The sequence below is a fragment of the Acomys minous genome (assembly GCF_964271855.1).
Source record: "Acomys minous genome assembly, chromosome: 7".
NCBI lineage: Eukaryota > Metazoa > Chordata > Mammalia > Rodentia > Muridae > Acomys > Acomys minous.
In genome coordinates, this window is record NC_140488.1 from 101,224,573 (window position 1) to 101,247,278 (window position 22,706).

General features: G+C 37.2%; 1 protein-coding gene across 6 annotated transcripts in view; it reads left to right on the forward strand.

Moving 5' to 3' along the window:
- The window catches only part of MID1 (midline 1), a 345,415-nt gene that overhangs the window by 259,122 nt on the left and 63,587 nt on the right, over positions 1 to 22,706 (forward strand). For all 6 annotated transcript variants that reach the window (XM_084789911.1, XM_084789914.1, XM_084789913.1 and 3 more), the window contains exon 3: positions 14,019 to 14,114. In XM_084789911.1, coding sequence (XP_084646037.1) covers positions 14,019 to 14,114 — 96 coding nt within the window. The remainder of the gene's footprint in view (positions 1 to 14,018; positions 14,115 to 22,706) is intronic.

The following is a 22,706-nucleotide window of genomic DNA, read 5'->3' on the forward strand; positions in this document are numbered from 1 at the left end:
GGAATGGCAAGTAAGAGAGAGAGAGGAGGAGCACAAGAACCCCTGTAAGCCAGCCAGCCTTTATTTATCAATCTTGGGCACTGAGAAGGGGTTTTGGGTATGAGTGTGTATGATTCGCTAGGAGTAAGAATGCTAGGATACTTCATTTACATACAGTGGTACAGTAGCTCATTTACATGCGGTAACACTGGGGGAGGAATCCCATCACAAGAAGGAGAAAACAGTACTTAACTATCCTATGTTTGAGGGGGATGACTTTGAGGTACAATTAAAGGTCATTTGCTAGAGGCTAGGATTGGCTCAGCATAGGGTGGGGTACTTTCAGGAATTCCCTGTGCTGGCTGGTCAAGTTCCTTATCAGGAAAGAGTTCAGCTTGTAATCTTCCCTGAGAATTATGTGAGACTCCTTACGAGATCTGAGGTTACCAGATCAGGTGAAGTGAGAACCCCCACAAAGAAAAGGGAATCCACCTTCATAGAACGAATGTAAAAAGGCTATCCAGAAGAGTGAGACTTCAACCTTATCCAGCAGAGTCCCACAGTTATGTACCCTTCACAGGCCTGGAAATGGCTGTATATTAGAGGCTGGACTTCAATAACAAAATAAAACCTGCCTTTTTGATGAGGATATCTAGTCTACATATGCAATTATAACACATGCAATTATATCAGCCGCTCCCAAGGCATGTTGAGTTATCTTTGTTTTTTGAGCACCAGATGCCATATTCCATTAAACCAACCTTAAAAGGGGATTGCTTGCCTGTTAGGGAAGGTATAGATAGCTACAAATAATTTTCATAGCAGCTAAGAGATTCTTATAATTAAATTTAATCATGAAGGAAATTTAGACTTGGCGTTTTTTTTTTTTTGTTTGTTTGTTTGGTTGTTTTTTGATTAGTTGGTTGTTTTTACTGCAGGTTGTTGGTTTGAGTTCAGAAGAAGCTCAATTTGAGAATCCATTCCATGTCTTCCCATAACTGTGCTACAATAAGTTGTTATCTTAAAGTTTAACTCCACCCTTTACATTTTTGTCATTTATAAAAGATAATCTCTAACATCAACAATGCTTACTAAATATTAATATTATTTTTACCACCATCTACAATATCCATTTTGCTTCAAAATTTTAATTTAGCAATTATACTTCTAAAGCTGTATGCCAAGGAAAAATTCAAAGTTCAGGGAAAGGATGGCCATTAATTGAAAATTTGTTTATGATAAAAATTAAAATAAAATCATCAACTTATAGAGAAGGTTTGATTTCTTTACTAATCATTAAGGAAAATAAAATCACATTACAAAGAAAAATCAGATGAAATATTGTAAATCCTAGGGCTACCATGATTAAAGCAATATTTGGAGGTCATGGGTAGTATACATTCTTTGATTATTAACAGAGATGAGTGTTGCTGCAGGGAGATGTATCATTATTAAGTCATCTGTCTGATCTAGTGCCAACAACAGCATCTAATGATTTCATTCCTGGATCATCTTTAATATGTAGAATTAGAGATGTCTGAAAAGAGGTGGCTATTATTATAATAGCAGTTTCCTTCTCAATTGCCTGTGTTAAGTAAAATAATGTTGCATTGAAAAAGAGTGTACATTTCTTAGTAATTGTGCACAATCCCTTGTCTCATGATTCAATAAATCATCTCACACCTGTCAGCATGTATAGTCTAAGATTTATTGCATGGTCCATTGTGTAGCAGATAGCTCTTTGGCTGCAGAACAATTTTCTGAAACTAATTTAATCAATGTTTTTATAGTACAGTGGACTGGGGCTTGATGTCTCAAATATGTACTGATGTCTTCAGAACCATGTGACTTAATTCTATCCAATTTTGGAGTGGAATTAACATTTGGCTTCATGTGACTTCAGTAACAGACAGGAAATCTTACAGTGCATTGCTATTTGTGTATAGTCTTTTATCAAGCAAACCTAAATTTAAATAGAGGGGAAACCTCTGCTAGTCACTGAAATGCTGTACAAGAACAGAAATAAATTGTAGATTGATAGAAAGACACAACTGAAGGCCCCAAATGAACAATAGACTCAGTTACTAGCCAATTAAAGAATCCAATTTCACTGAAATTGAATGTTCATTTTGTACTGTGCTTCTAATTATAGCTGGCTGGATTGGAGAAACTCTATACCTTATAATATTGAAGATTTTACGTGCCCGTTCAAAAATATGATTTGATCTATTAAGAAAGGACAAACTTTTAAGTTTTGATGCAATATGTGCTTAATCAGAAGGTACTTTGGTGGTTCTGTCACACAATTTGCCTGGGAAAAAATGAAAGGAATAAAAATAATTTCACAGAAGATGATGATTAGAGTTATCACCTTTAGAAGAAAAGAAAGACTGAGCCAGGTGTGGTGACACTTGCCTATAATCCCAGCACATAAGAAACAATAAGAAGATTGTGAGCATGAAACCAGCATGAACTACATAGAGAGATACTGTCTTAACCAAAGCAACCCAAAAGGCTTTGGGCAGTGGTTGGACACAAGCATAAGGGAGAAGTAACACTGTAGAATTGTGCTGGGGTTTACATCTGAAAAATGATAAGATCTTTTTAAAGCTAAAAGATGGGAAGACATTCCAAAGGGAAAGAGAATTCAGTTACGAAAGCCTAATTTAAAATAACAAGGCAGTATCAGGAATAAGAGTTAGGATAAAACTTGGAGAGATCAGAGTTTAGGTCTGTGTTGAGATCTGGGATCAACATGAGTATTTAGGAAGAGGAGAGAATTGAAACTGAAAAACAATGTGTTAGGAAGGAGAAGTGAATATATGATGTCATCATTTATCTTAACTGGAAGTGGGGGAACATGTTCTGGCAGAAAGCATACTTGTGAAAATTGTACAGTGCCTAAGTATACCTTTACTTTTAGTAATTGTGTCCATGAAAATTTGGTCATTTGCTTTAAGTGGCCACTTATTAAAATAAAGATTACACACTGGAGAAAGACAATGACTTATGAAAGACTACAGGTACTCTGTATTATGGCTATGGTTCAAGTGGCTAGACCTGATTTGTTGGGTATAATAGGAGTCTCTGGCCTAAGATCATCTTAACCGTGGTAGTAAATCATATAGAGGACCTGTGCCCTTCCTACATTATTGTCTTTCTGCAATATGTAATGAGAGAGGCAGGGTGGACAAATGAAGCAGAGAGATACCTTAGCCACCCCTTACCTTCTCCACTCTCCTATTTTCTTTAGGAAAGCTGAGAAAAATCTTGATCCTGTTCAAGTTGAAGGATGTTGGGATATTGTACATAAATGGTTCTCATAGTTAGATATCCCTCAGGGTTCCAAAACTGTAGCCAGTAGATCTGAAGTAGGGTCTAGCAATCTCGTTCACACCAGTTCCCCAGTACTGCTGCTGTTGGCCCCATGGAACCGATAAGAACTCCAGGCTTCCTTTCTGGAGTCTGTAGTGATTTGTAACTGTTCTCTTTGGCATGTCTCTTCCAGTTCTCTGTATATTGGACAGTTTCTTCCAACTGGCTTAACAGCCAATGCTACTTTTCAAAAAGCAACATTTATTCTTTGACTTTGACTCATTAGCAAAACACTATGAGGGTAAATGAAAATGTATTCCAGGGAAATGAAAGATCGTTTCTCTTTGAAGTACAATGACCCTTACATTGTCTTTGGTTATGTATACATAAGTGAACTCTAATGGGAAAACAGTTGAGTAAAAAAAAATTGTATAGTACTGAAAGTTAAATAATTAACTCTCAAGAATTTTCACCACTCAGGAAAGTAGTCATTAATCAAAGAAATAGTACTATGTTATCACTTCAGTTTCCATCATTGAAAATATTTGCATTTTACATTTTAGGCTACCAGGCGTTACATGTTCAGGGTAGTCATATTACCAGAGTTAGTCTTTGAAAAAAAATAGTTAATAGGTTAGTGGGCCACTTCTTTTGCTAATAGAGACTGAAATTTGTCACCTAAATCTTCAGCTTAATATATTAACAATATTTTTGAATTATAAACACCTATAGTACAATTCTGTTGCATTTCCTATTAATAACTGTTGAAGTCAGCATACCAAATTTATGATACAAATGTTTATAAAAAGTATGAAAAGAAGTTGCATTTAGGTGTTAGAAATACTGAAATGATTCAATAAAACATCCCCTAAATTTCTTAGTAGCAGCAATGCATGTATCCCTGATAGCCACAGTTTTAGAAAACTTCCCCAGATTTTCTCTGATAAATTCATATTTATGTATGCAACTATCTGTGATTATATTTTTGTACTTCTTATCAACATGGAAAAGCATTAGTTTTGTCTGAATAACAATTAAAACATAAAATTAATAAATTGTATTAATCATTAATTTTTGTTCATTATCACTAAGATTATGACTTCCTTGCCAGCAGTGGTTTTCCACATTGGCTGCATATTATGTCATGAGGAGCTTCTGAAAATTCTGAAAATTTCACTCCTTGAACTGCTCCCAAGACCTGGTTTTCTAAGTCTGCCAAAAATTGTGTATAAGTTCAAGGAGCTCTTCATTTAGTACATGGCCATCATCTTTGTTTCCTTCTAATACAGCCACACTGGTTTCATTTCAACTTGCTAAAAATTATGTCGTGTGAATAAAGGCAGTATGAGTCCTACTAGAGACTGAAGGAAGGGGCTGAGTAAAGGTGGGAACTAAAAACAAAGGAAGCAATTCATTGAAATAAATTGGGATTTACACTTTCTGAACCCCAAGCAAGTGTCAATCTTGGAAGGTTATTGAAAGCCATATAACATTAGCATACTTTCATATTCATTGATTTTGTAAGATGTCCCCAAAAGAGAATTCTCTTACATAACATTGATTTTGTAATTTCCCAACGTACCAGACATACATTGAATACAATGGGATATTAATTTATCTGTTTAAGCCAGACTATAACTTCCTTTGGCTTTAAATACTTTTTGCATCATCAATGATAGTGTGAATAGTGTGACAAAATTGTGAATAGTATGAACTCTTCTTGGGAATGCTATAAATTCAAGAGCAAAGCTGATCACATATTGAATTTTAATAATAATTTTCAGCATCTGAGCCATAAAAAGCAATTCCTATAAAAACTCAATCCTTTGGAAGGTAAATATTGCTATATAAATAAAATAAGGCATGGTTACCTATACAAGATTATTATATCAAAGGTTTGGTTTTGTTTTGTTTGGCCACTTCATTTTGAAATATGTTCACACTATCTATTTGAACCAGCATGACATACTGGATGTAAGGTTCTGTCTTACAGAAAAGAGTTTTGTCTTCCTACAGTATCTGAATAATAATGAATGTATTTGCACCCATCTAAGGCCGTGAGACTACTTCAAGATTCAGGACTGATAAAATATGTTCGGTGGTATCAATTAAAATGCCGTTTAAGTAAGGAAGACTAGAACATGTTTATTAATGAGTATCTGGCAATGTCACTGTCTACTTAAGATGGAAGATAAGAGATAAGATCAACATTATTTAATCTCTGAATGATGGAGAAAGTAAAACTTGAAATGACATATACAAATAACATGTATGACATCCATCAATATTAGAGGATTTTATTGACATTAATTATACAGTGCTTTAAGCCCCCCTTAAAGGCTTATTTTATGATTAAGGGGGGAGGAGACTAAGGGAAACAGCATCAACAGAGATGGCAATTAATACGAGCTTCCAAATCCTATGTGCCCTCTCAGCTCAACATACTTAGTCACAAACAAACAAAACAAAAAACAAAAAAACAAACAAACAAACAAACAAAAACCTGACTAATCTGTGGTCATGGTCTTGGTTTATTAATTGATTGAATTTTTGAGCAAAGTTTATTTTTCTTTCTGGGGCTAAATCTCCTGCTCCCCTGGACAATAAAACAATAATTTCTCCAAACATTCATTGCATTTACCAATGATTTAGTTGCTTTTGTCTGAAATGAGAGAAAATTATTTGACTAGTTAATAAAAAGAAACCAAAAGATTCTTGTGTCCAAGGAGTAGAATTTGAGGAATACTCCAATATTCCTGAAATTAGGACTAAATATGTTGTGTGAATCTTATATTGAGTCTTTCAAATAGTTTGGAACAGCAAAGAATGAATAAATTAATAAAACAAACAAACACTAGAACTGCTTGTATAGAAAAGGAGAACAATGTCTGGCAAATAACTGAATAGTAAATGTACTTTTCTTCATAGACAAATTTATAACTTTGGTACAGTAGCACAAAGTTATAGCAGAATGTGAAAGAACTGGGGCATTTATGTTCCATTAAGGTTCCATAGGCTCCACTGGGTGGGGTGGTGCATGCATGTAATCCCAGCACTCGGGAGGCAGAGGCAGATGGATCACTGTGAGTTCGAGGCCAGCCTGGTCTACAGTGTGAGTCCAGGACAGCCAAAGGAACACAGAGAAACCCTGTCTAGAATAAAACAAAAACAAAGGAGTCCATAGGCTCAGAAATATAAATTTCTTATACTTTTCACATACCCAAAATCTCACTTTTCATTAAAAAACAAAAACGAAAACAAAACTATTTATAGGGGCTATAGAGGTGCTCAGAGGTTAGGAACACTTTGTGATCTTACAAAAGCCCTGACTTTGGTTCCCAGAACCTACATGGAGGCTCACAGCCACTGTGGCTCCAGTTCTAGGGGGCCTGACATCATCTTCTAGTGTCCATGGGCATTGCATAAGATGGTGCATAGATGTACATGCCCACAAAACTCCCATAAACATAAAATATAAACTTTAAAATTGAAAACAACCTATTCCAAGACATGTTGTATGTGATAGTACATGTCTGTAATCTCAATATGCAGGTGGTAAAGGCAGAAGTTTGAGCCCAGGTTGTTTCAAAGGTAAAGAGTAAAAATTCTGAAATGTAAAATCATCTCTATCCATGAAGCTATAGAAAATCAGGCAGGAGATAAGCTCTGGCATGTAGCCATATATTACCAACCTCTGGTTTAAGATATAACTATAAAATCCTGGTATGAAAGCTTTTCACTGGAACAAATGCAAATGAATTCTTGTGTGTGTGTGTGTGTGTGTGTGTGTGTGTGTGTGTGTGTGTGCGCGCGCGCGCACGAGTGCGCGCGTGCTTGAGGGGGGGGAGACAGACAGACAGACAGGCAGGCAGGCAGGCAGACAGGCAGGCAGACAGGCAGGCAGGCAGGCAGACAGACAGACAGACAGACAGACATGATAGGTTATAAAAGCCTCCAGTACAGTGGCAAAGAGCATTCAGCAGGAAAGCTGAGAAATTACACTATTCATGCTACTAAGACCTATGCTGTGTAATCTTAAAAAATGCTTCTTAAGGTGTTCTGCCGACAATATAGTCATTCTTCTTAACATTTCTCTCCAGGCACAAAGCTTGCAACTTCAGCCATTATATTTAAGCTAGAGATATTCAAAGATTCTTTGTTAGTATAGCTTCAATCAGAAGTGATACTCAAAATTGAGAAGTGTAGGGCTGGGGATTTGACAGGATTGTAGAATAGTTGCCTGACATGTGAATGGTACTAGATCCCATTTTTGGAACTGGGAAAAAAAGGCCTAAGTGCATTTATTAGTCAGTTTCTCACCTCTCATAGAGGCAGAAATGGAGCTGAGAATAAGAGGTGAACAAAAAAGGCCACTCACATCTGTAATACCTGGAAATAACTCATCATTGAATCTACTAAAATTGTAACAAAATGAATACAGCTATACAATAAATATTTGCTTACCTCAGTTAAGATTTGAGAGTATATCTAAGACCATAAACAGTATTTAAAAATAGTTCTCTGGATATTATTGACTACCAGGTTAGAAAAATAAGCATTCAACTCCTGATGATGGAATTTATAAATATATAGAACTGATTTTGAGGTGTTAATATAGAAATTTCAAATAAAATCTGACAAGGTAAATACAGGATCACATATCAAAATGACTTAAATTGCAGCCCATGGAACACTAGACTTGAATTTGTATGCAGATTGTGTTTTATTAGGTTTTGAAGTTCCCTGGGCAGCCTGCCTTGCCAGGGCATTTGGAAATAGTAACTATCATAACCAATAAAAAAAAGCATTAAAAATTAAACCAACACAAATCAAATGTTTTTGCAGTCTTTTGGGAGTCATGCCTGAAGATAGCCTCAGACTCTTGCAATGTAATTAAAACATCTTAAGAGTTCAGTTACATATAAAGAATTTATGCTTTTCTGCAGGTGGCATGTGTTAATACAAGTGTATTTTCTTATTAAGGATTGTGATTAACGTTCTTTAGGAGAAAATGTATGGGTTGTGGGACTAGACGTGTCTGTATCCTGATGGCATTAGGTGTCAGGGCTACAAGCCCGGTTCCTGAAAGTCGCTCTGAACGTTGTAGAATGAAACAAGCCAGATCTGTGTTTGCCTTGAAAGGTATCCAGACCCTAATATTATACTTTAAAGACATTCTGAAGCATTGACTTCAGAATAAGAGCAAACATTCTTTAAGGCCTGGGAAAACCCAAAAGGAATTACTGAAATCTCCTATTTCAGGCATACATTTTAATAGTAGTGTTCAATGACAAGTCATTAATTCCGAGCAATCCGACTCTTAGGTATAGCTCTCCAAAGGCTGAAATTAGGACATTTGTCTGCTTACCTTGTTATTTGATTGGGTAGAAGTACAAAGCCCATCTGTTAAGTTGGATTTACTATTCTCTGTTGATGTCCACGTCGATGCCTCAAGGCTTATATCTGAATTGATGTAAAACTCAGCTGTCTCAACACAGGTTGTTAAATTATCAGCTCAAATAAACTGCACTAAGTATGTCCCATGTAATAGGTTAGCTATGGCTCAGTGAAAATGAATTACAAATACACACATGAAAAACTAAAATAATAGGAAAAATAAATCACCTTTACCCACAAAAAAGGTATGACACACATCCTTTACAATTATATCTTTCAGAATATGTTCTGCGTTACATCATTTGGTTAATATTAAAAGATTCAATCTAACAATTTGCCTTTAAAGGTACCACCCTGAACTCTTTGTATTCTTCTGTGCTGGTAATGGTAGGAAGCTAGCATTGGAAAGCATGGAACAGTACCGCACTCACTAAAACTTTATAGTATTGGTCAGCTTGTTTGCACTGTAGTGAAATATATCAAGCAGCTAATATTTTATGAAGAGAAAGCTTCACTGATTTTCCTTTTTTGTATTTTTTGGTGAGACAGTAGCTCTCTATGTAGCCTGGTCTGGCATGAACTTAGAATCTTCCTGCTACTCTTTGCTTCTTGGCTACTAGAGAAGGAAAGGTTTGTTTAGTTCATAGTTCTCAGGATTCAAGGTCACGGTACCTGTGTTGACTGAGTTCTGCTGGAGGCCATATAGCAATGGTAGATGGCAATGGTGGAATTATACATTGAAGTAAGAAATCACTTCTTGAGCCAGGAAACAGAGTAAATTGGGGGAGGACTTCTAAAGCAGGCCTCTTGAGAGAATCTCACCAATGAGTCTCATGAATACTACCTTCCAAGGCATGCTACCCAGTGATCTCTCACAAGGCCCTAACCAGTAAGGATTATTTCTGCAACTTTGCAGTAGCACCACCCTAGAGGTCTTGTCTTGAATTACAAGTGGACCTTTGTGGATCAGTCAAATCATATCCAAACCATAGCACTTAGCCTCAAACGAGGACTCTTAGCAGGTTCTTTCCTCACACAGAATTAGCAATGCTGTGAAAAGCTCACCTGGCCATGAGGTTATGAATTAAACCTAGGAGCAACTGTCTTTGATTTAAGATAGAATTTGAAATAAATGTGATGCTTTGCTACATTAGATTTCAGAAAGGATGTCCAGCAAATATTGTTTTTTGTGCTGAATGTTCCCACGTGATCATCTGAAGGTGTGTGGCAGGGAAGGGATAAGCAAAGATGAGTCTACAGTACTTGATGCATACTATAGTTTTGTTTTGCTTTCTTTTCAAAAGTGATACATATATATATAAACAATCTCTGTTGAGACAGCTGAATTTTACATCAATTCAGAGATAAGCCTTGATCCAAAAAGTACAAGGAATGAAAAGAAAAGAGGATATGTTAGTGAGTGTGCTACTGATATAGACCCTCACATTCCTACCCAATGAGGCCCCAGGGAAGTTTCTATAGACAAATGCTCAGAGTAGTTCCATCCAGAAGATGGAGGAGCTGTACCACTTTCCTAATAATTGCATATTCTTTCTGGTAGAGAACTGATTCTAGGGGCATCAGCTTCTCTTGAGTTATCCTAGAACCATAGTTTGCCTTTCTTGAGTCCACATACAACCCTGAGACTAATGATCACAGGTGCATTCAGGAATGAAGAAAAAAGGCATCAGCAAATGTGAGAATGATGCTTTGAGTTCGAGGCCAGCCTGGTCTACAAAGTGAGTCCAGGACAGCCACAGCTACACAAAGAAACCCTGTCTTGAAAAATCTGAAACAAACAAAAACAAAAAAAACAAGCCAAAGATATATCCACTGACTTGCACGTTTGAAATGGTAGCCTACATCCCTTTAGGATCATAACTGGAACCTACACTTCAGGTTGTCTAAAGCTTGGCTTGACAAGAACATGAAAAGCTACTGGTGGTTTTAAGGTGGCAACAGAAAACTAAAACTATTTTTTTATATTCTGTAGACTTTTAGATATCCATATGGAAATAGGCACCACATAGGGAAGTTTTGCTTTGTTTTGAGTCAGGGTTTCATGTAGCTGAAGATGGCCTTGAGCTACTGATCCTCTCACTTTCACCCCTCAAGTACTGTAGTTCCAAAATTGTTACGTTGAAAAGTGTTATCCTTTTCCCCCTACAAAGCACAATCAAAATTAGGAGGTTCCAGAGCGGCAGACCACCACACAGGATGTTAGTAACAGAGTTAAATTCCAGAAAACCTCCAGTGAAGACTGTGTAGTGAAGGCTTATGAGTGGATAGATTAGTGAAGACTGGATTTTGGTACTGTCCCATTGCCGATGTTCTCTTCACAAGCATTGTCAGCCCCTTTGGTAGGAGTTGGAAACAAATCTCTCTCCTAGCTTAATTTATTTACCTTTATTGTATGTCTAACAACCTCTGGAATTTTTTGTGTACCTTAATAACACTTAGTTTAAGTTTGAATAACCCAAAAGGACCTGTGTAGGTCACAGTGTTTAAGCCACAGACTTTAGTCTCTGTATCAGTTAATTAAAAACAGATTTTATGCATGAGATATACTTAAAATGGGAGGGGCAAGCAAGCAGATGTTTGAAAATTCTGAATGTGTTGGATTGCATTTATATGGCTCTCTTACTGATTAGATTTAGAAAAGTCATACCTATGACAATTGAACTGTAAACAGTTAGATAATGTATTTCCCAAGAAACTTCCTGCCATGCATGGTCAGCCAAGAAGAAAAGTAAAATGATTCTTTAAGATTAATTCACTAAAAGAAGCCGACAAATGCACCTTACTTCAGTCATATCTAAACCAAGGACACTGAGTAATGGAATTCTCAGGCTCAAGACTTAGTCTTTGTCTCTAAAGTCATTACAGCTACCATTAATTTACTCCAAATAATAGAATCTCTCTTCCCCTCCCCCCTCTGTGTGTGTGTGTGTGTGTGTGTGATTTGTTTGAAAACAATCAGGTCGCATCTAAACTGCTGTTGGACTCATTCTCTAAAGTGCCTTCAAGTGTATATAACCAAGTTTAATCATGAGTGGGAAAATATCAAAGTGCAGAAATGGAATAAGGGGAATGGTGAGGAGAGAGTGAAGCTGGACTGCTCCTAAGAAGTGAAGAGGAAGTAGAACAGTGGGGATATAGGGAACACTTAGGAGAGGGTACACTTCCTGTGGCAAAAGGCAAGCCTCACACAGCTGAAAGAAAAGATCCTTCATGCACACACTTGGCACACAGGATCCCTCACACCTTCTCTGGAATTGAAGTCAGCCATGGAAATCACATGGAAGGAAACCAGGCACCGAGCCAAAGCAGGATTTGTGCCTCACTTGAACATAGGTGTCTTGTGGGAGTAACCTTTTTGGGAAAAGAACAAACCCTAACCTCAGAGTATGCACCTCCCCTCGCTAGGCTACATCAATTCCCAAATCACAACACGGGGAACAAAGTTCATAGCAGATGAGCTGTCAGACAAAAATTCCAAGACACAAGCTTAACTCAGGTCCTTGGGAAATGCTAAGCATATAGCAGGAAGTGTGGATCTTCTCTTTCTCAAAAGAGTTTAAGAATAAGTATGTTTAGCTTTCTTGGAATTCTGAGGGGAGTTGCATTCTTGGAAAAGGAATACAAAATTTTAACAAGAAAAGGGTATGTGATAAAGAACCTACTGAAAACAAAATGTGCTTCCTCATTACAAAAATCACTACGCAAGTTTGCTATGGAGGTGCACACCTATAGTACAAGCATTTGGGTACTAATCAGGGGGAAGGAGAGTTTGAGGACAGCCTGGGCTACAAAGGAAGTCTATATTTCAAACAAACAAGTAAATACAAACTCCCAAAACTAAGCAATAGGATAAATGCCAGATCAATAAATTAAATTTGTTTAAAAATAACCAAAGGTTTCTACTTCTGGCACACTCAAGTTAAACATCAGTTGAAAGCAATTCTCTTCTTTAGTTTACCTTTCTAAGTGAAAAGTTTAGGTAAGGAAAACAAGCTAATTTTTTTCATAAATTCTAGAGCGAAATGTTTTTTGTCTTTGTTTTGATATAATCTAGGGCCTTGCTGGACATGTGCTCAATCACTATGCCATACCCATAATCTCTGTCTTCTTTGCTAAACAGCATTACAAATTCAATGTCCATTATATCTTGTTCATAGAATTTTCCACTATCCCATGTTTTTGCTGTGTTTCATTCCTTTCATTCCTCCTTGATCTTGTCATATCATCCTTGCTTATGGAACATTTGTCTACATGATTAGGTCCACATGTGTCTCATCTTCTAAGAAGGTGACACTGTTGTCTAATGAAAACTGCATCTCTATGTGTCTATCCTCAGCTGAAAGCTTTCATCATCATGGATATCTCTAGGCAGCCATCAGCTCTCCCACATCCTATATTTCTAGCCCCCCTCTCTTTCCCGGTTACATAGCCATCTCCCCATGAACAGGAAGTTAGGCTTTTTATTTTTATGTCCCTAGAGTCTCTCTCAGATGCTGACATTTACTAAAATCTTAATACGTATTGTTTGTGAGTGGATAATAAGTGAATGGACAGTATAAATGGAGAACACATGGAATAAGAAGGAATGGAGAACTTTTAATGACTCTTACTCAGAGCAGATGGTTGTTTGTGGTCAAAAATGTGATTAAATATTTATTCCAGGAAACTTTCAATTTGATGCTTTTAAAGAGTGGTCCTATTTTAAGATGCATAATGATATGAATATAGGGTTCAAGGACATTTGCACAGACAGAGAGAAACAGTGGAAACACAGAGGATAAAATATATTATGACTGAGAAGTGTGAGATATATGTGTGTCATATGTATGACAAAATTTTCTTACAGATACTCTAATTGCCATTTTTTTTTTTTACCATATCTGGTCAATTCAAACCTGCTTCTAAAAGATTAACCTCATCTTAACCATAAAGTGGTAAATCTCAAAATGCTAAAATTAAACTATATGATACGTGAATACATATTATTATCATTTCTGCCTTAGGCAAAGGGATATCAAACTATGTACTTTCTCCCTAGTTCAGGATCTACCGAATTGAAGCTAAATATCTAATTAAATGTAAATGAGTTAACACAGTGAACGTTAATGGAAGCATAACATTTTAATATCTCTACATAAATCTTTGAAATACAGCCTTTGAAAATCTAGTTCAAATTTGACAAATACTTGAAAAAGCATTAGTAGCATTAAGATTTCTGAAAATCCTACCCTTTTTCTGAGGATTAATAATTTTGTACAAGTGAGAAAGTATGCAGAATAACTTTTCTCTCTTTCTTTTTTAAACAGCAAAACTTGGAGAGTAATCTCACCAATCTCATTAAGAGGAACACAGAACTGGAGACCCTTTTGGCTAAACTCATCCAAACCTGTCAACATGTTGAAGTGAGTACCCACCTGCTCCCGCCTCCCCCCCCACCCCCGTGGTATATTCCAGATGAGAAGTGCTAGCTTGGACTTTTTTTCTGTCCACTCAATTCTACACATTAAAGGAGATATATTTCTTGTGGTTAGAGAGATGGCTCAACTCCTAAGAACACTTGTCAAGTCAAGTAGCTTCTAATCTCTTGTAACTCCAGCTCGAGGGATCTGACACACTCTTTTGGCCTCCATAGGTACCCTTCCACATACACATCTACACATGTACATATAAACACAAATAATAATACTGAAATATTTTAAAAAGAAAAAATCTTTCTTTCTATTAAATATTTTACAGAAGCCAAACATATACAACAGAAGATACTGGAAAGAACTAGAAGTTTAGAGACTTCTTTTACATCCAGAGCTGTTGCATCCACATTCATTATAACTCTGGACTTTTCACATGCCATTCTTTTTTTTTTCCCCCTTGGTTTTTTGAAGACAGGGTGTCTCTATGTTAGCCTTGGCTGTCTTGGACTTGCTTTGTATACCAAGCTGGCCTCGAACTCACAGAAATCTGCTTGACTCTGTCTCACGTGCCACTCTTAATACTGTAGATATTAGTCATCCTCACAAAGAACACTCTCCAAGTACAATTTAGAAGATATATTATAAGTTTACTAGCGCTGCCAAAGCAGGTCCAGTCACAAGCTAAGGGCCATGTCAATTGTGAATATTTGTCTTATTTTCTGTACTAGAGTCACGTCTTTTTTCTCCAAGTCACAATATTTTATCAATAAACTTTGAATGAGTTTTTTAAAGCAATTTTTGTATATCGATTCCATCTTTTCCAAAAGAATGTGAAGTCTTTGAAAATATGGATCAAATATTATTCATCTCTGAATTTCAGAGTCTTGTACATTTATTTTGAAACAGAAGCTAAAGACCCCATCTATCTGTATGCTACCAATTATGTACTGATTGGTTAAAAGGTCAATTTAAAATAAGCAAAGAGTCCCATGAAAATTGTTCTGGACAGATATGCATGGCAATTAGACCTTTGAATGCTTACAAGACCATCTGCCCCTAATATCCATATTTGGGGAGACAAAGTATTTATTTTCTCAGACTTGTCAAAGTACATTTATATAATTGTACATATTCATATTCATACATATATATGTATATAACAATAATAATCAAAGAAAAAAGGCTATTAGCCTTAAAGTTGGGGGCCAAAAAGTGACTCGGGGAGGGTACCTGGGAGAGGTTAGAGGAAGGAAAGGGGGAGGAAAGTGATGTAATTTTCTTTCAGTTAAAAAACATGTTAAAATATATATTTTTTAAAAACCCTAGCATCTTAACAATATATTAGTGATTATGTCTACTACATAGTCAGAACTACTAGACTTCAAAGACACAGGAAAAGTAAGAAAAAAAGCAGAAAACAAATCAAATAAAATAACTTAAGACAAAATATACTGGGATTATGAGAGGAATTTTTAAATTTGAATATGTGAAAATTACCATTTTCACAACTTTCCCGCTATTTAGCAACATACAACACATTTTTAACATCGTATATCACTACTACAGCCAGAAAATTCTCATCATTATAACACATTAGTTTTTGAAAACAGTGTGTTAAGTGAAATAAGCCAAATATAAAAAGATGAAGTTTCTATGACTTTGAGTTATTTGAAGTACTTGGAATAGGAAAATTTAGGAGTTATCATAGAGGTTACCAGGGATTGGCATGGAGAGAAATAGATTTTATTTTCTCAGACTTGTCAAAGTCTGATGTGTTGACTTCCGAAGTATACAAATATTTAATATAACTACTCTCAAATAATGTTATAACATATGGCCTTATGTGCCCAGAAACTATGAACAATAAAGATCATAACATGTCAAGTGTCTACAAGTTCAGATAATAGCACAATTAAAGAACATTACAGTAGCCAATCAGTCACTAATGTCATAGAATGTAGCTTTCTAAAATTAATCAATTAATTAATTTACTTTACTTACCGACTGCAGTTTCCCCTCCCTCCTGTCCTCCCATTCCTCTCCCCACTATCGCCAACCACCACCACACCACCTCATCCTCCCACATTCACTGCTCCTCCCTTTCTCTTCAGAAAGGGCCAAGTCTCCCATCGATATCAATTTGCCTTGGCATATCAAGTTCAGTAAAGACTAGGCACATCTTCTCCTATTGAGGCTATACTAGACAGCCTAAATGGAGGAAAGTGTCCCAAAGGCAGACAACAGAGTCAGAGACAGTTCCTGCTCCCACTGTTAGGAATCCCCCTTCGAAACTAGTATATGTGTGCAGAGGTCCTAGGTCATACCTATGCATGCTCTCTGGTTAGCAGTTCAGATCTCTGTGAGCCCCTATGGCCCCAGGCTAGTTGATTCTGTAGGTTTTCTTGTGGTGTTCTTGACCCCTCTGGCTTCTACAATCCTTCCTCCTCCTATTCAGCAGAACTCCTCAAACTCTGCCTAATGTTTTGCTGTGGATCTCTGCATATGTTTCCATTAGTTGCTCGGTGAAGCCTCTCTGATGACAGCTATGCTAGGCTCCTGTCTGCAAGCATAAGAGAATGTCAATTATCAGTGTCAGAGGTGGGCTGCCTCTTATGTCAAGGGTCTCAAGCTAGACCTCTCTCATTGGTTGGCCATTCTGTTAATTTCTGCTCCATCTTTACTCCCGCATATTGTGCAGGCAGGGAAAATTCTAGGTAGAAGGTTTTGTGGCTGGGTCGGTGTCCCAATCCCTCCATTGGAAGTCTTGCCTGGTTACGGGAGATGGCCAGTTCAGCTCCATATCCCCCATTGCTAGGAGTCTTAGCTAGCACCTCCCTCATAGAATCCTGGGAGTTTCCATTGTCCTAGGTTTCTAGTGCATCCCAGAGATGCCCCCTCCAACTCCAGCATCAATGCCGTTTCTCAGAAGACCAGTGCCAATCCAGCTATAACTTTAAATCAATTATGGGATCCAAGTACACAGTTACCTCTTGTTTTTCATTCCTACTAGCACATAAAATGTAAATTAGCCATTTGCCATAGCCAAGATTGTTGATTGTCTTACTTTTTAAAATCTTTAAAATATAATATGATCTGATATCATAAAACAGAAACTGACACATGAGAGTTAGACAAGACAAGCAAACAGAAGAAAAAGAGCCCAAGAGATGATACAAGAATCAGATACCCACTCATTCACACACTCAAGAGTCCAATAAAAGCACTAAAAGTGAACTCCATTGTATATATACACAGAGGTCCTGGTGCAGGCCCTGTGCATGCTGATTCAGTCTCTTTGAGTTCATATGAGCTTTGATCACACTAATTTAGTGGTTCTCAACCTGTGTGTCAGGAGTACTTTGGTGCTCTCAAGTATCTTGCCTATCAGATATTTACATTATGATTCATAACAGCAAAATTATAGTTATGAGGTAGCAATGAAATAAGTGTATGGTTGGGGATCACCACAACATGGAAATGTATTAATGGGTCACAGCATAAGGAAGGTGGAAAACCACTGATTTAGAGGGCCTTGTTTTCTTGGTGTTCTCCATGCCCTCTGACTCTTACACTCTTTTTGCCTCCTCTTCTCTGAGGGTTTCTTGAGCACTGAGGGGATGGATTTGATGGAGACATTCTAGTTAAGGCAGAGTTTAATGTTTGGTTGTGGGTCTCTATATTTGTTTCCATCTGGTTCGGAAAGAAAGTTCTCTGATGTGGCCAAGCAAGGCACTGGTCTATGAGTATAGCAGAATATAATTGGGAATCATTTTATTGAATATATTTTTAAGAACAGTAGTATTTTGTTTTGCCCTAAGTCCCTGCACAATTTTTTTTATTATTTCAAATCTATTTTTATTTTTATTTTTTATTTTTTTACTGTTTCTTATCGGATCTAATAATTTATATTTTTCTCCTTTATTAATTTATTCTTGTTACATCTCAATGGTTATCCCATCCCTTGTATCCTCCCATTCTTCCCTCCCTCCCATTTTCCCCTTATTCCCCTCCCCTATGACTGTTCCTGAGGGGGATTACCTCCCCCTGTATATGTTCATAGGGAGAGATGGCTCAGAGGTTAAAAGCACTGATTGCTCTACCAGAAGTCCCTGCACAATTTAGTCCCTGTTTCTTGGTCAGACATGCAGTGTTATATATGGGGTCCATTTTTTTTTTGGAGAGTGGGCCATAAATCAAATGAGATATTGGTTGGTTACTCCCACAAGTTTTGTGACACCATTGCCTTAGCATATCTTGCAAGCAGGACACTGTGTAGATCAAAGGTTTTGAGGCTGGGCTAGTGTTTACACTTTTCTTTTGGTAGCATGCAGAGTACCTTACTCTATCAAAGATGCTAGAATGTAGAAATAAAGGCTCTATGTAGGCACCAGTTCACTTCTCCATGTTCACTGAATTTTATCGGGGTACCCTTCAAATGCCTTTAATTTTAGCTGTCTCTCCACATTTTTCCTCTCTTGGAACTTAAGTAAGGAAGAAAGAAGTGGGGAGTGAAGAAATGGCCTTGACCTAAGATTTTGACCTACAAGCATGAAGACTTGAGTTCAACCTCTAGGAAACTAAGCTAATAAAACAAATTGCCAGTCCGGGTGGTGTATGCTTGTAGTTGCAGAGCCAAGGAGGTAGAGGCAGGTAGATCCTTCCTGACCAGTCAAACAGACTCTCACACTTGGCAAGTTCTAGGCCAATGAGAGACCAGTCCCCAAAATAAAAAAAAAAGTGGATGGTGGGATGGTGTCTGAGGGAGACATTAAAACTGGCCTTTGGCTTCCACATGCACACATGTGAATCAGTGAACATAGATGAACACACACACACACACACACACACACACACACACACACACACACACACACACCAAAGGGGTACAATTTGGCTGAAAGCTTAGAGGGTTTATAGAGGATTCAGGACTTGAGCTTGTCCTGTAGATTTCAGAAGTACTGTTGTTAAAAATATACCAGGATTTGGGAATGTCGTCTTAATATATAACATTCAATGGTGTTTATGATGGTATATTCCTCAGCACAATAAAGCTAAGCTTTCAGATACTCTTAGCTTAAAAGCATCTCTATTATGTAAACATGGAGATTTAGGGTAAGGCTTAAAATATTTGTCTTCATGAAGGTTGTGCTTTTACTTACAAGCATCCTCTTCATAATTGGAAATTTAATACTGGTTATGGAGAAGGAAGCACATTGCCAAAATTTTCAAACTCCAACTTTGTTATACATTCTGCACCAATGTTTTAGGGATAGAAGAGGGGTATTTTTTTCTTTCCTGAGCCATCCATTCTAACTGCTCATCATTTTAGTGCTGATGAGCGTGGTATAATAGATAAGAGAACAGAAAGCTATAGAAAAGCAACATGGAAGTCAAAAGGCCTGGCCCCTGGGTTCATGTCATAGATCTCTTTCATTAGGCACTGGATGATCATCCTGCCTGCCTTTCATGCTATTAAGATGCAGCATACAGCATGAAGGAAACAGCATGTTGCACAACCTTGAGCCTTTCTAACCTTCTGAAACTGAATTTGTTTGTGCCTTGTTGATTAAACAACATGGGGAATAATCGTGAAGAAGCATAATGTTTTCATTATTTCAGAGCAAAATGAATATGTATCATATGAATAAAAGGTCGAACAAAATAGACTGATCCATGTGCCATATTTTATTTTTATGATGTGATGGCATTTGATGTTTAGGATAGTAAGAAAGAATTATTTCTCTTTAGTAAAAATAAATCACCTGTGCTTTATGGTAAATATTATAAATGCCTTATGGGTTCAGTGATTATTTCATTCAATTTCAGCTGGTTACTTCTTAAAGCATTAGTGTCTGGTTTCCATTATGGCTGGTAATAATTTTGGAACAAATGCCTTGTTCTTAATGTAATTTTAGTATGACTTGAATTTGAAAAATATTATTCATTGTAGTGTGATGCAAAATTATATTCTATCATGTTCAACAATTTCAGATGAGAGATTTATTCAAGACGTTTACCACCAGACTAATTGCTATTTCAAGGATCAGATATTATTATTTTAGTTGAGATACTATTTTTAAAAAAGAAAACTATTACTGAATTAATTTTGGCCAATTTACAAACAGGCACACAAGACATTAGAAGTGATTCTTAACAAAGCTTAAGAATATTTATCTTAGCCAGGCGCAGTGGTGCATGTCTGTAATCCCAACACTCTGGGAAGCAAAGGCTGGTAGATCTCTGTGTGTTCAAGGCCGCTCTGGTCTACAAAGAGACTCCAGAACAGCCAAAGCTAGGCAGAAAACCCTTTCTTGAAAAACAAGCAAGCAAACAAAAAAGGAGTATTTATCTCTTTCTCTGCTACTTTCTAAATACTTTGGAGTGGAAATAAATGTTTATTGGTGATTAAATTTGGAACTCAAGAAATGTATTATAATAAAAATTAAATAATTGTTTAATAAATAGAAAAATGGTACTAGCAATACTTATTATTACATTTACCTTAATTACTAATACTCAAATAATATTTTTAAAGATTAATTTATTTATTATTATGTATAGAGTGTTTTGCCTGCATGTACACCTGTAGGCCAGAAGAGGGCATGAGATCACATTATAGATGGTTGAGAGACAGCATGTGGTTGCTGGAAATTGAACTCAGGACCTCTAGAGGAGCAGACAATGCTCTTAACTTCTGAGCTATCTCTCCAGCCCTAAATAATATTTTCAAATAAACTCCAAGTTTTCCTGTAATAATTGAGTAAGTTGATATATGACTCATTAATGAAGGAGCCATTAGGGCCATAAAACAAAAGAGGATATCATAGCCTGGTACATATAAATGAGAGCAGGGAGTAGCAAAGAAAAATAAGATCGGAATGATGGGCCCAAATTAGATGCAAAACTAGCTAATGACTCACAACAAAATACAGCCTGGTCTTTGATATTTGGGTAAAGTAAGTTATATGTCATCTGTTTTCTCTAACATCAGTCTTTGCAAAGTATAAGCCCTAATTAATAAAAAATAGAAATTCCACAGGCTGGAGAATCAGATGACCCTGGCCAAGGCTGGCTTCACAGAGTATGCACTGATATGCCTCGAGAAGGCTCTCACTCTTCCCCTTGGCCATATTTTCAAGTTTTGGCCGTATTTTCAAGTTTTGGGTAATTTTGCTTTCTGTTCTGTTCTGTTCTGGATACTGTTGATTGTTGAGATATATTAGTGCAAAAGGTACTACTGATGGAGGTGTAAGGTTTGCCCTAGAATTTTACTTTAATATGTTCAAGGGCCTATTTTGTCCATATTTTTAGCAGATTTGGATGGAGCACCTACATGTGTGGTGCACTGTGTTAGGTGCCAAAGGGCCTTTCTCATCAAGGACTCATTGTCTTCACTAGACAGAAGATCACCAACAATACAATAGAAAACTGTTAATGCCACAGGAGCTGTGGATTACAAACTTCAGATTGTCAGAGAAGGGAGACATTAGTTCCTGCTGGCCAGTGGGAAAGATCTAAGCATGACTTAAGGGGAGGTACTGCTAATGGAGAGAGAAGAAGCATGGTTTGCAGGGCAAATGAAGACATGAAGGACTGAGTGCATGTGTTCTCTCTCTCTCTCTCTCTCTCTCTCTCTCTCTCTCTCTCTCTCTCTGTGTGTGTGTGTGTGTGTGTGTGTGTGTGTGTGTGTGTGTGCAGCTTCTGGAAAAATAAAAAACATGCATGAGAGATGGGAATTGGGAAGCATTTCATTTGGCTTATGGGTTTGAAATTGGTTCTTGAAGGTTCAGTGACAATTCAAGAATCATGTAGATTGTGTCGGCTTCACACTTACAACTTAAAACCCTCATTCATTTCAGGAACTGATATTTATAGCTATTTGGAAAATAATACGTGTTAGCTTTCAAACCTGAGACAAATGACTGAGGTTCCTAGTTAACATATCAAAACAGACCTGGCCCCCAGGTTCTCGCTGCATCTACTAGTCCCTACGTGTTACAGGGCCCTCAGGGCTGGCAAGCCCTATGCCCTACCCTAAAGTCTTCCCCCAAGAGGCTTGGTTGCTCCTCCCTATGTAATCCAACCATTCTGGTTACCCTTTCTCTTTGTACTTTTGAGCCCCCTGGCTGCTGCTCTTGGTTCCCTTCTCATTTTTCCTCCCCTTCTCCTCACATGACACAGTTCAGTCAGGCCTTGTACACACTGGACTCTCCCTGAAGTCCTTGCCTCTGGCTATGCTCTCACACATATCTATAATAAACTTTCTCCTCTACCATACCCAGGAGCAGTTCTGCCCTTTCTTTTCTTTTTATGCCTTTTGCGCCTTCATTTGGTGCCAAAACCAAGGACCAGTCGTGTTCATTCCTGTCCTTTTTTTTATTTCTTTTTGCCCCATTTTATCTTCCTGCAAAATAATCACCCATCCATGTGAAAACACCACAGTAATAAAGGAACCCCGTAGAATGTCATGGAATATATTGAACACCAGCAAGCTATTCTTTTAAGTCAGTACAGTGGAGAGGAATTTCCTGCTTCACATCCTTGGTTCCTAGACTGTACTTCTTCCTTTTCCTCTTCCTGAAG